This window comes from Chionomys nivalis, chromosome 15, assembly GCF_950005125.1.
Source record: "Chionomys nivalis chromosome 15, mChiNiv1.1, whole genome shotgun sequence".
Taxonomy (NCBI): domain Eukaryota; kingdom Metazoa; phylum Chordata; class Mammalia; order Rodentia; family Cricetidae; genus Chionomys; species Chionomys nivalis.
In genome coordinates this window covers 49,341,843-49,355,116 of record NC_080100.1, presented here as the reverse complement: position 1 = coordinate 49,355,116, position 13,274 = coordinate 49,341,843, and the positions used below count along the sequence as shown (strand labels likewise).

At 43.9% G+C, this 13,274-nt stretch overlaps 1 protein-coding gene across 1 annotated transcript in view; it reads right to left on the bottom strand.

The window, feature by feature from the left end:
• The window catches only part of Sv2c (synaptic vesicle glycoprotein 2C), a 174,949-nt gene that overhangs the window by 126,466 nt on the left and 35,209 nt on the right, over positions 1-13,274 (bottom strand). Inside the window, exon 2 of the mRNA XM_057790024.1 lies at positions 9,241-9,918. Coding sequence (XP_057646007.1) covers positions 9,241-9,820 — 580 coding nt within the window. The 5' untranslated portion in view covers positions 9,821-9,918. The remainder of the gene's footprint in view (positions 1-9,240; positions 9,919-13,274) is intronic.

Genomic DNA, 13,274 nt, shown 5'->3' with positions numbered 1-13,274 from the left:
ACCAATAATAAAAAACTTTGGAATAAACTTGGAAAAGAGAGAAATCTGCACCATTCTTTATTATTGGCTTAGACACCTAGTCTACACAACAGTGGACTGTGCTAACAGTGGTTCAAAGTACGATGCACAGTCACTGTGCTCTGCTCATGATCTAATAGCAGAAAATGGAGATGAAAAGATGGAAGGAAATTTCAGAACTGGTTGCCTTCAGAATATCAGACACAGCAATCTCCAATAAGGCAATTAAAACCCCAATGTGCTATCTGTTAGTACCCAGTGGAATACGGGAACATACGCAGGGATGCCAAGAAGTCAAGGTAGGGGTTCAGGCCAGAGATCTTTAGCCTGCCTTCAGGGAAACCATCCTTCCTATATGTGGCAAGCAAGGGAGCAAGGGAGAAAGAGAAATTCCGCCATCCAAGCGCAAACTGTAGAAACCAGAGTGGTTGAAAGTTGTGCATAAGGTCTCCTGGGCACTTCCTGCCTTATTTCTGACTTCCCCTTCCGAGTCTGATCAGTCTTGCTGAGTACTAGATGCTCAGCATGTGTTTTATTGGATGAATATTCTAGCCATCAGCAGAAGACACAGGAATGCATATCGATTTGTATAGTTGAGAGTGGACTGTCAAGCAAAATGAAAAAAATACACCCCATTTCTATGTTAAAAATAAACACTAAAGAGCCGGGCGGTGGTGGCGCACGCCTTTAATCCCAGCACTCGGGAGGCAGAGGCAGGTGAATCTCTGTGAGTTCGAGACCAGCCTGGTCTACAAGAGCTAGTTCCAGGACAGGCTCCAAAACCATAGAGAAACCCTGTCTCGAAAAACCAAAAAAAAAAAACAAAAAAACCCCCACTAAATTCTCAAAAGCATTTACTTAACCTAAAATTATTTAGAATTTAAACACTTTAAGAGCAACTAAAGATCAAAATAAGATGTCAGGTAAAATTTTATTCATAGGTATAAATATTTACACTTTGTTGGTCTGGTATTCTTGGTCAAGCTTTATTTTTTGCCAATAAATTTATCAACTCTTACTAATATTGTAGATGTTTAAAAAATTAATATGTAGTTAAAGTAGAATATTTTTCCAAAAAATGCAGGGGACCCTGTAAACTGTGACCCAGGATGTGACCTACTTTCTGAATGGAGTCTCCCCCAAATCCAACCATGCTGAGAAAACAAACACACATATCAACACGGTAAGGAAGGAGGTTCAGATATCTAACCTCACCAAGGAAGAGGGAAAAGAAATTCAGAATGCTAAATGGTCTGCTAAAATGGAAACCAAAATGGCTGAGAAGACCAGCATCAATGATGGCATGATTGATGACCACATTTCTGATGGGCAAATTCTAAGTTCCTGATACCTTCAGGTTGCCTGGGGCCCAGACTTAGCATGAGAGAAGCTAGCCACGGGGCTCAGAGAAGTGGGTAAGAACGCCTTCTGTGTGCTGTCCTCCATAGAGGTACAGATTGCCCTGAAATCAGATATGAAGAACTCTGACATCAGGCCACCTCTACTGAAGCCGGCTTTGGAAGAGAACAGCCAACATTTATATTTGTGACTATGTCTATAGAAAGTTGTCTCTACTAATGAGTTCCACTTAATGAAAATAGAATCTTATTTTAAATACATCAAGCCTCCAAAGAGGTGGTAAAGTGATAGAGCTCTCAGAGATGGCCACTTATGCACTCGATGAATATTTGTTGAGATCCTCATATAAATAAATATTGGTCAGGGCAAGGAGACTTCTGTAGGAGCAGAACACAGGAACCTAGTCTTGCATTCCCTCTCTTAGATGGCTTTGTACCAGGGGCTGATCTTACAGGTTAATTCTACAAGGCAACCAACTTTCTCATTTAGAACTTTTGCTGTGATATAATGCCTATGAATATAAAAAATAGAATACAGAAAATGTTGAAATGTAATGTGTGATTGCAATGTGATAGTTCACAAACAAAAGATCAATATATAGTTTACAGCTTGAGATACCCAGGTGGTATAACTTCACCAAGAATGCAGAGTCATGCATTCTTCCAAAGGTTAACCCAACCAAGAGACTTTTAAGTAAAAATTTTAGGGAACTGAAGGGAAATTGGGATTGAAAACACGTGCTCTATACACAATCTAAGCTGGTATTCAGCACAGACCACAGAACCAAAGAGAACCTTCCATGTTCCTAACTCCCCCTCAAGGTGATAGGTTTGCCTAACTCACTAAGGTACCAACATCTGGGGAAATACCATGGTTCCCCAAATAAAAGGAACAGAATTTCATGCCTTGGCTTGATCTGCACACAATGGTCCATCATGGCTCCCTGATGATACACTAAGCCTTTTTCAGCACCATTGTGGCAGCTAAAGTCACCTAAAGCCTGGATAGGGTATTTAAAGTAAGCTGGGCTTGGAGACCCAAGTCTGTAACCTCAAGTGCCCAGGAGGTCAGCAGGATGATGGAAAGCTTGCAGACTGCTCAGACAATATAGGGAGCCCAAGAGCAGCCTGAGAAACTTAGTAAGACCCTGCCTCAAAATTTAAAAAATTGTTAAGGGATTGGGCATAATAGCTCCATGATAGAACAATTAGCTAACATACACATGACCTGGGTTCAATAAACCTCCTCTCTCTCTCTCTGTCTCTCTGTCTCTCTGTCTCTCTGTCTCTCTCTCTCTCTCTCACACACACACACACACACACTCACACACCTTACATGTCTATTACAGATCATTATTTATGCAAATTGAGTTACGTTGGAGATGAAAATGAATTTACTCTGATAAAGAATCAGAGAAATGCCAGAGAGGGAGAGGCCATCTCAGTCCTCTTAACCCTGACCCCCATCTCCAAAGAAGGCTCCATGGCACCTAAACTTCTGTGGATTGTGCAGCTCAAACTTTAGAAATGTCCACTGGCTCTGAATGAAAGAGAATTTTTGTGTAATTAATTTATTTAATTAAAGAGGATTTAACTTGAAGAGAACCGTAGTGAGGCATGGAAGCGCCCTGTACCTCTGGCTGTTACCTATTTCAGAGCCCACATCTCCCCAACTCTTGCCAAGTTGTCCACCCCTCACTGGTCCTCTTAACCTTCCTGCTTAGCCTTGATCTGTCTGCTTCAGCTTGCTTTTCCAGAACCCCCCTCTGCCCTTCTGGCCCTGGCCTCTCTCCAGTCTCACAGAGCGACACCTTCACAGCGACATAGCTTCCTCTGTCTTGAGTCTCCGTCACCTCCACCTGCCATCTCCTGCCTCACACTTACCATCCCCTACTTCAAACATTTGCATTTCTCTCCCAATTCCAACCTGTCTTTCACACAGCTAATTAGCTCAGGTTTTTGTGCCGTTGTGTATTTGGCACAAGCTGTTGCATTAACCTCCAGAGTGACCTTCACGCTTGCAGAAATGTCTGTCATGGTCAACACTTAGCAGCATTTGTGATGCATCTGAGGCTTTGATAACAGTTATATTTAGATTTTTCTCATTTAATACTACCAGTAAAATCTAGTAGTCTTTACTCCTAACATGAAGAGATAGCCACTGAGGAACGGAACTGTTCAACCTACAATTGTGAACTATTTTACTTCAATAAAGTAGATTTTTCCAAGTCCTTCTGACATTTTACATCTCCCATCTCTTTCACTTCTCATACTGCAGCCAGAGCGACTTCCCCAAACACTGATCTAGGATAAAATCAATCCCACTTCCTTGACATTAAGGTCCTTCACAGTCCGCCTACAGCTTGACCTCAGTCAGCTCCAAACTGCCACCAGACCTCAGCCAAACCACGCTCCCAGCAAATGCCCCACAGTGTCCATACGCTTTGACAGCTACAACATTTCCCCAGGATTCCACTCTTCTCAAATGCCCAGTTCATTCTTCATTATCCTCCAAATACCTGCTCAAATCTTCCATCCTAGATAAGTTTCCATACGCTCTCAGAGGCCAGCCTGGTGAGTCTGTGCCCCGAGAGACTGCAGCACTGTGCTCGCTGTCAGATGGAGAAGGCTGTACTAAAACTCACCTCATTTCAAGTTACACTGTGGGAAAAAAATCCCAAATGGAAAAGATCTGAAAATGCTCCATAAAATACTCTCCAGTGTACCTTAACAAGCACCCACTCACAGTGGGGCTCAATTAATGCCTATTGAATTAAATGTCATTGTTACTTCTGTTTTTAAAAACTACTTTTGGGGCTGGAGAGATGGCTCAGTGGTTGAGAGCACTGGCTGCTTTTCTAAAGGACTCCAGTTCAGTTCCTAGCACCCACAGAGGCTGTCTCACAAGCATCTGTTAACTCCAGTTAGAGGGAGTCTGACGCCCTCTTCTGGACTCTTTGGGCACTGCACTCATATGTATACATCTCCCATCTATACACACATAACCCTCTCCCATATACACCTAATATGTTTTTAATCTTAAATTTCTGACAGTCTCATACACATACACAATATCTAGTGGCCCTACTAGTCCTCTTTGCCTCCTTTTCTCTCCCTTTCTTTCTCCATGAACCCCCTTTCCTTCCCAATTAGCTTCCCTCTGGTTTCTCCCACGTCTAGCAAACCTTAGCAGTCAACATTGCCTCCAGAAGAGGTGTGGCCTCAAGGGCACCTCCTTTATTCTTGACGGAAGTATGAAGGGCCTGATCTTGTGTAGGTAGCCATAGATGCTACGTGTTTATGATTTGCAACAGCCATGCAATCTCTGAATGGTGGCATCCCATGGTACTCTTTCCCATCTTCCATTTCTTCTTCTTACTTATTTATTTATTTGACTTGGTTTTTCGAGGTAAGGTTTCTCTGTAGCTTTGGAGCCTGTCCTGGAACTAGCACTTGTAGACCAGGCTAGCCTTGAACTCACAGAGGTACGCCTGCCTCTGCCTCCCGAGTGCTGGGGTTAAAGGTGTGCGCCACCACCACCTGGCCATCCATCTTCCATTTCTTAAACTCTCTCCTCTCCCTCTTCTCTGATGTCTTCTGAACCTTGGGAGGAGAGTGTTTCCATTTTCCTTAACATGGTTTACTCCTTTACTTTCCCTAGAACCTGGTTCTTCCCCAGTTATGCTTTTTAAAACTCCTGTCCTCAAAATTATCATGTCCTCAAAAATATCACTGCGTGTGAGATTTAAAGATTATAGCTACAGTTTGCCTCGAAAAGGACAAAGAAACACATACAGGATGCTTAATGATTAAATATTTAATATTAGTTATCAAGGATGTTCTTGAGTTTTCCAACAATTTTGTATCTAACACGGCCACAATAATGTTTTGATTCCTGTATACTTAATTTTGGAACCCTACCAAGAGAGCCATAGAGCTAAAGATGTGGAGTCCTCTGATCCTCTAGGATGCAAGAAGAAGGAAGTCTAATGAGCGCGAGGCCTGCCCCACTGATGCGGAGGGGAGGGAAGGGCAGCCAGTAGATGCTGTTCTGCACTGGGCTGGAGCTGGGGCCAGACTGCAGCTCGAATGACCACATCTCATTACAGCTTTAGGACACAGTGTGCTTACTCACTAGCCTTCGGGTGGGAAGGAAGCCAGCCAGGCCCCAGAGGACACCGTCAGGAGCGTTTGTTTGCTCTGAGCCTCAGCAAAGGACAAGAAGGATGACTGGCATCTGAGAGGACCCTGCCCTGTAACCAACGGCAGAAAATCTAACATCTGTGGTCACGTACCTAAATGCCGACTTAAGGAATTGGTAACCCAGTTCTATGTGTTTGTACAGAGCCATTTTCAGCAGCCAATAAATTCATTTCCAGATTCCAAGGCTCTGTCTTTGCTATAAGACTAAGCATTATTTTCAGGAAACCACTGTCGCCCTGGTGAAGGCCGCTGACACTGTCACCTTAAACACAATGGCTCCTAACTCTTCGGTACTTCATCCATGATAGATAGAGAAATAACCTAAGGACATTTCAACCTTCCCTAAAGACCCCAAAGTGAGACCGCACAAAATGGAAATTTCCTTCCTGCTAAAAGCTGTGTTCTGCATTTCCTTGCTGACAAAGTGCTCTCTTCCAGGTGAATCAATGAGTTAATGCTTGCTAGCGCCCATCTTCTCTTTAGACTTTACTCAGGATCCTGCCCCCTAATGAGCGTGCCCGCTTTATCTGCGCCCATCTTCTCTCTATGACTTTACTCAGGATCCTGCCCTGTAAGGAGTGTGCCTTGTTTCCCTGGCTGCTGATACTTGCTTCCTTGTCCTGAGAATCTGCAGACATGTCTGCTTCTCCTTTCTAGACTCTAGTTTCTGAGGGTAGATCAATCTTCTCCATCTCCCTATCTCTCTGTCTTCCTTTCTGTTTTTCTCCTATATTCCCAATGGTGTCACTCTGCTTCGCATACCATAAATGTTCAATAAATCGACTTTAGCAATGGGGGGTGAATTACCTTAAAGGACAACATTTACTCCTGCAAGAAATGACTCATTAGATAATTAAATATTTACACTCCCTTCTTCCAGTCCAATTAACAATGTTATCTGTGCACACAGACAAATGTACACACGGTACGCCCGAGTTACCCTGTCGATCTTTGGGCAAACACAAAAGAGAATCAACCCCATAAATAATTAAAACATAAACTGGGTCATATTTTGTATCTGGTTTTCTTTGAGAAAACTGACATGGCGCTTTGTAGCAAATGAAAATTTATTTTGCAAATCCATATCCACAAAATGCCACCAAGCATGGGTCACGCATCTTTCTTTTCTGGTTTTGATCCCATTGCTATGACTTAGCGTGGTAATTATATTACAAAGCCATTAGCCAATGAAATGAAAATGGCAAAACAATTTAAATGCTTGTCTAAAGAGACTCTGTTAGACCGCAATTATGAGTGAAATTACAATGGCAAAATAATTGAAATGCAAGTCTGGAAGACAGAGCCATGAAATCATAAAAACCAGCTTCCGTGAGGGACTCACACCCTTGTGAGTCCTGAGGGCGCAGTTGCAGGGCAGCTATCACAGACAGATGAAACAATCCAGGAGCCTCTTCTTTTGCCTTGCTATCTACACTTGCCAATGCCACCTGCAGATGTGTGTCATCACTGGGTGCTGGCTTCTATGACAGATTGATACGGGAACCCTATGCAATGTTGTGCACGAGATAAAGGAAGAAGGGCAAGTCTGGTGTGCGTTTTCCTGCAATATCTCCAATATAAAAGCTGGTGCTATAGCTTGAACAGGGTTTCCTTCCAAATTTAACACTTCAATGATTAAGTACCGCTGTGGATATAATTCTTAGGCTTTGACTTGAAACATTCTTCTGATACATCCTTTGGCAAATCTTGAAAATTTCCTGACCAACCAGGCCCATACTAATACATCTGCCTACCAAAGGAAAAGAAAACCAGCAAAATCAAAACACAGTGTCAGATACAAGAGATCTGCTGAGAAAAACCAATTTGATGACTAGCTAAGATGCCTCCCCTGAAGCACAGTAAGGTCTGCCTTTGAACACACACTTGAGTCTATCAGCAAAGACAGGGAAGTTATTCACCAGTTCCCACCTGTGACCCTTCACAGTCTGCTTTCATGGATCCAGTGCTTCCATTTACACAGGAGGAAATAAACATTCTCTCTCTCTCTCTCTCTCTCTCTCTCTCTCTCTCTCTCTCTTTCACACACACACACACACACACACACACACACACACACAGGAGCTAATTTAAATAATAAAACTCTTTAAAGGAATTAAACAATCCTCTCCTTTGTGACTTTCTCTTGTGGTGCCAGAGAGAGAGAGCTGGAAAATGACATCTAGCCACACACAATTTCTTTGCATCAATGATTATGCCATTATCTAATAAACAACTATGTTCTTAGTTTCTCAAGCTTAGTTTATAGAAGTCTCCTGGAAATACAGACAGTAGTATTCTGATTGTTTATAGATTCTGAATTGTGTAAAATTTTTATCCATACAAGCATGTTCTTTGAGACAGAATTTTTTTCTTTCTTTTTTTTTTTTTATAGATTTCTTTATTTTGTGCAGATATGAGTGCTCTATCTACATGTATGACTTTATTCCAGAAAGGGGCACCAGATTTCACTATAGATGATTGGGAGCCACCATGTGGTTACTGGGAATTGAACTCAGGACCTCTGGAAGAGCAGCCAGTGATCTTAACGGCTGACCCCTCTCTCCAGTGCTGAGGCAGAATTTCTAATAGGAGCTTGAAAATCTTTCTGACTTAGTGTATCAAGTAGTTGACATGGGCTCTTAAACTGTGTATGTCTGCTCCTCCAGCTTACCTCAAGAGAATGAACTACCTCTCCACAAAAGATCCTTCTGTGTATGCTGAACTGAATATAAAAACGAAATCTGTTGTCTAGTTACTTTACAGAAGTCATATCTCAACATGTAAAATTGAATTATTAATAGCATTTGAAGTCAATTTTAAAATCATATTAGAGAATGAAGTTTGTCCAGTTTAGAAATGAAGGTGCAAACCCTGAAAACAAATTTAAAATCACCTACAGAAAATTCTATGTAGAAACAAATTAGAAAAAAAAAAACAACAACAGGCAAACCTTCTCATAGATCATAGGGGAAAAAGTATCAGAGTTGTGAAACTAAGTGATGGTATTAGATGTAATATCTGAAATCAACACTCACAGGTTTCATAGAATCGACCTCTATTTAGAAAATTATCAATTGAGTTTCCTATAAAGATACTGGCGATGGAAACCAGGGTTCTTCACGGGCTCGGCAAGTGCTCTACCGCTGAACTCCATCCCCAGCCTTACCTTAGACATCAGTAAAGGAGACACCAATGCAGGTCTCTACTGCCATGTACCCATATGACACACACTAACATGCCGGTAAGTGAAAGGCCGTATCCACAATGGTGACCCACAAGATTGTATTTGCTAATCATGTCAGAGCTATGTGCGTGTGTAGATTTTATAACAGTTACATATCAATTAGTGACAACCTTCTCATTAAATGACACATGACTTTTGCTAGAGTAGCTTGAAATATATTTCTCTAACTTACTTTAAAATGCTCACAAATAGGCTGTATTGATGAATATATAAAACATGAAGAAATCGTCAGAAAAGTTAGCTACCGAACCCAGGTAAGATTCTGTACAGGTAGCTCATGACACAATTTTTCTATTTTGTTTTTGTACTTGTAAGGTATCTTATTAAAAAATGCAGTGCTCTAGATGAGTGTTATTTACTCTGGGCTCCATAATTAAAAGCGATTTCAGAGCTGTCTTGCTGACATAAAACACTCACCTAGCCATCCGGATCCTGAATTCGGTATGCAGAGGTCTGTCTCTGCACTGGGTAGCACGAAGCCCACCACGAACACCTCCACACCATCCGCCATAAGAGCCATACCCAGGACAAAGAAAAGGGCCCATTGGAAACGACCATGGCCACACTCCTGGATTATCAGCTCATACTGCTGGGCCAGCTCTTCCTCGTCAGCCCTCCGCTCTGACTCCAGCTCCCGGCGGTCCTTGTACTCATCTCTTTTGGGCTGTCCCACCGACACTATACTGTCCTTCCCCTGGTTCATGCTGGGGATGCCCTGGTACTCCCCTTCATAGATCTCATCCTCTTCATCATGACCCTCAGTGGCCTCACTGGAGCCCTCGTCCTCGTTGGCCTCCCCGCTGTAGGTTTCTCCGGGAGGGTAGTAGTCATCGTCATCCTCTTCATCCTGGAACCGACTGTAGGACCTCTGGGTGTATTCATCCTGGGCCCGGTCCACTGCCTGGCTCACCTTCTTCACTGTTTGCTTCTTCACCTCTTTGGCAATGTCCTTGGCACCCTTCATCAGTGAGGTCCTATCTTTGTAGGAGTCTTCCATGTTGTCTCAGCTGATGGCCAACGTGAAGCAGGGGAGTGTCCACGAGTGTTCAGCAGCTCAGCTCTAATGGCATCACTCACCCGTGGTTCCAAATAGATCTGTACGGGAAGAACCAGGAGAGATGCTCATTATTCATTTCCTTTCATTTTCCATCACTCAGCTCTTGGCCCCTTTTCACTACTCCACACTGCAGTAGACAGGCACAAAAAGGCACAGCATGTACTTTTCTTCCTTTGCTTGCACACACACATGAGCACACTATGCTGTTTCTTTGCTCAAGTGCAAACCGCACCTGGAGTAGCTAGCCAAGGTTGCTACTGTAGTTTTTATTTTAAAGAACTTTGCTCGTAGGGTAATGTTGCTGAGGTATTCTACTGAGAATGAAGCTAACTTCCTTCCACCTTTTAAAACACAAACAATGCATCTCAAAAGGCTTCCCCATGACTCAAAGATCAAGGAAGCTTGAAGAGCCGGAGGTGGTGGATGACAATAAGAAACTTTTATCCCGGAGAGAGCAGGACAGCTACACAAATAAAGTCATGGTGGTTGAGACAACATGCATAAAACCTGGAAACCTGTGCAAGCTGGAGCTAGAAAAACATCTCAGCATGGCATGGGGGGGATGCGGAGGGGAGGAGGCAGGGAGGTGGGCGGAAAGTCCTATTCCTAGCTGAGGAGCTACTAGTGATTAATAGCTACTGGGAGGAGCAGGGTTAGTTTCAGTTAAAATTATGACCTCCGATGGGACAGCCATGTTTCAAGACAAGCCCTACACCTGAGTATTTGGCCAGCACACGCTGGACGCAGACTGGATGAGTCTTTTTAAAAGGGGAGGGCACAAAGTTGGGTGGGTGAGGAGGTAGGGGTGAGTCTGGGGGAGCTGACGGAAGGGAATGATTATGATCAAAACACACTGTAAGAAATTCTTCAAGAATTTAAAAAATATTTTTAGAAAACCTGTAAGGCTATATCCTGATTCACAAGACACACAGACATGTACAGACTCACAAGACATGCGTGTATACACAGTGAAGGCACAGCTGGACGGGGACTAGAAGAAGCCCCCATCTCTCATTCTGTGCCCTGAACAGCTCATTGGTCAGTTCTCAGACTGCCTTTTCCCTGCCCCCACACCTGCTGTCCACCAAAGTCTCCCAAAGGCACTCCACATGGGCGCAAGCGTCTCCCTTCCCACTGCAGCTGTGTCTGTCAGAAGCTGACAGCTAATCAAGTGAGTTTATGTGGAATCACAGAATTAGAACACGCATTTTGTTTGCGGAGGTCTCCTCTTTCAGAGCTCACCACGGCCCGACAGGAAGAGGAAAGCCCGGGCGATGGGCCTTCACAGCTCCACCTGCAAGTCCTCCAGGTTTATCTCTGCTGTTCTCGAATGCAGACATTTGATGGTGGATATGTAATTGATGGCCCGTTAGAAGTGATGCTTCTTTCCCAAGCAGGTCCTTAGGGGCAGCCTTGTGCCAGGGTCCTCCTTTCCTTCTTGCCTCTGCTTCCCTGCCCTACCACACACTGGTGCCATGCTGCTCTCTCTGCCTGATCGCGGACTCACAGACAGCAGGGTCAGCTAATCACAGAGTACAACATCTGGAGTGCCCCTAAAAGAAACCCTTCCTTCAAAATCCTCTTAGATACTTGCAGTGATGACATGCTAACTAATACAAAAACCACACTTGGGTTGCAAGCAGTAGTTCTCAGAGTGACGTTTACTCACCAGGTGTGGCCGAAAGCAAGGCTCACAACCATCTTAAAACATCATTCACGTTTTCAGAGAGTGATCCTTTATTTCTAAATGGATTATGGTGTATAATACATACTGTGCACCAGGCTCTGCCTGCTTCAACTGAAAATTAAGATTCATTGAAAAACCAGTGGACTAGGGAGATGGCTCAGTAGTTAATGCATTTTCTGCATGAGCAAAGGACTTCCGTGAGATCCCTAGAACCTATGGAAGTGCTGGGTGGCGGCATGCCTGGAACTCCAGTCTGCAAAGGTGGAGGACAGAGAACCCTAGATAATGCTGGCTAGACAAATGAGTCATGTCTGTCAGCTCTGGATTTGATTACGAGACCCTGCTTCAAAGAAGAACGTGGATGGCTCATCAAGGAAGACTCCCAACATCAACTTCAAGCTCCCACATGAGCAGGTACACATATGCCTATGAACACACGCACAAGCACATACACACACTCACACACACTCACTCACACACACACACACACACACACCCTGCAAATATGCAAATGAAAAGGAAAAGAAAAAAAGAAAACCAAAACAAATTCAGTTGGTTTAGTGCATACTATACCAGGTATGTATTAGCATTTTATGTTCCCCCTTATATTTTTTTACAAACTCTTTCAATCCTATAAACATTAGGGCCTCCATCTTTCAGATGCAAATACTAACGCAGAAAGGGATGAGCAAGTCGAGGACCACAGGGCTTGTCAGAGCAGCTGGGGCTCGCTCTCAGCTGGGTCTGAGCCCAAGGCTTGTGCCTTCACCTCATCCACCTCATCCGGTGCTCCCATTGGGGGTAAGTGCTCCGGCCCGGATCTTTTCCTCCCTGCACTAACATTGTTTCACCACCTCTTCTCCAAACTACACTGTGGGCTCTAAAAGGAAAGGAGTTGGAGTTGTTAGTGAGATCCTTTCATCAAGGATAGCTTTCAATGGGTAGCAATTCATTCCCAAGTGCGGTCTGATTTGTCCACAGAAACAACCACAATACAGTGGCTGTCTTTCCAAAGACAAAATGGTGACATTAGATAAGGTGTAGTGATCAAGAGGGCGGGAGATTCAGCAAGGCCTCCAGACTCCCACCATCTCCAAAATACACATGATGACACCCTGTCTTACTCAGACAGAAGTAACGCCTGAGGCTGCTCCCCACTCAAGTATAAGGTTCTACCCTTTCGCACCTCCACACCTGTCACGTGTCAGCTAAGGGCAGCTAGGGTGACCCTGAAATGCAGGTGCTCACAGCTCTCTGCACAGAGGGGAAAGCAGATCCAGCACCTCGGATGCAGTCCTCTGGAAGACAGCAGCAGGCACTGGCTTGTGGAAACAAAGGCGCAGAGGGAAGCTAAAGCACAGTGGGGGAGCGCCAAGAGTGCGGGGGTGGGGGGGCACAGTGAGCTCACCATCATATTTCTTCTATTGGCCGTACTGGAGATCTCTGCAAACACTCTGACACCAAGGAAGAGCCGCAGTCGTCACGTTTTGTGTAAATGTGTTGAACCAGAGAACCCACAGCTGATTAATACTGTATCTTTAAGGGTGATATTTAAAACAAATAGCTTATTGAGTACTACTCAGCAGTAAAAAACAATGACTTCTTGAATTTTGCATGCAAATGGACGGAAATAGAAAACACTATCCTGAGTGAGGTAAGCCAGACCCAAAAAGAGGAACATGGGATGTACTCACTCATATTTGGTTT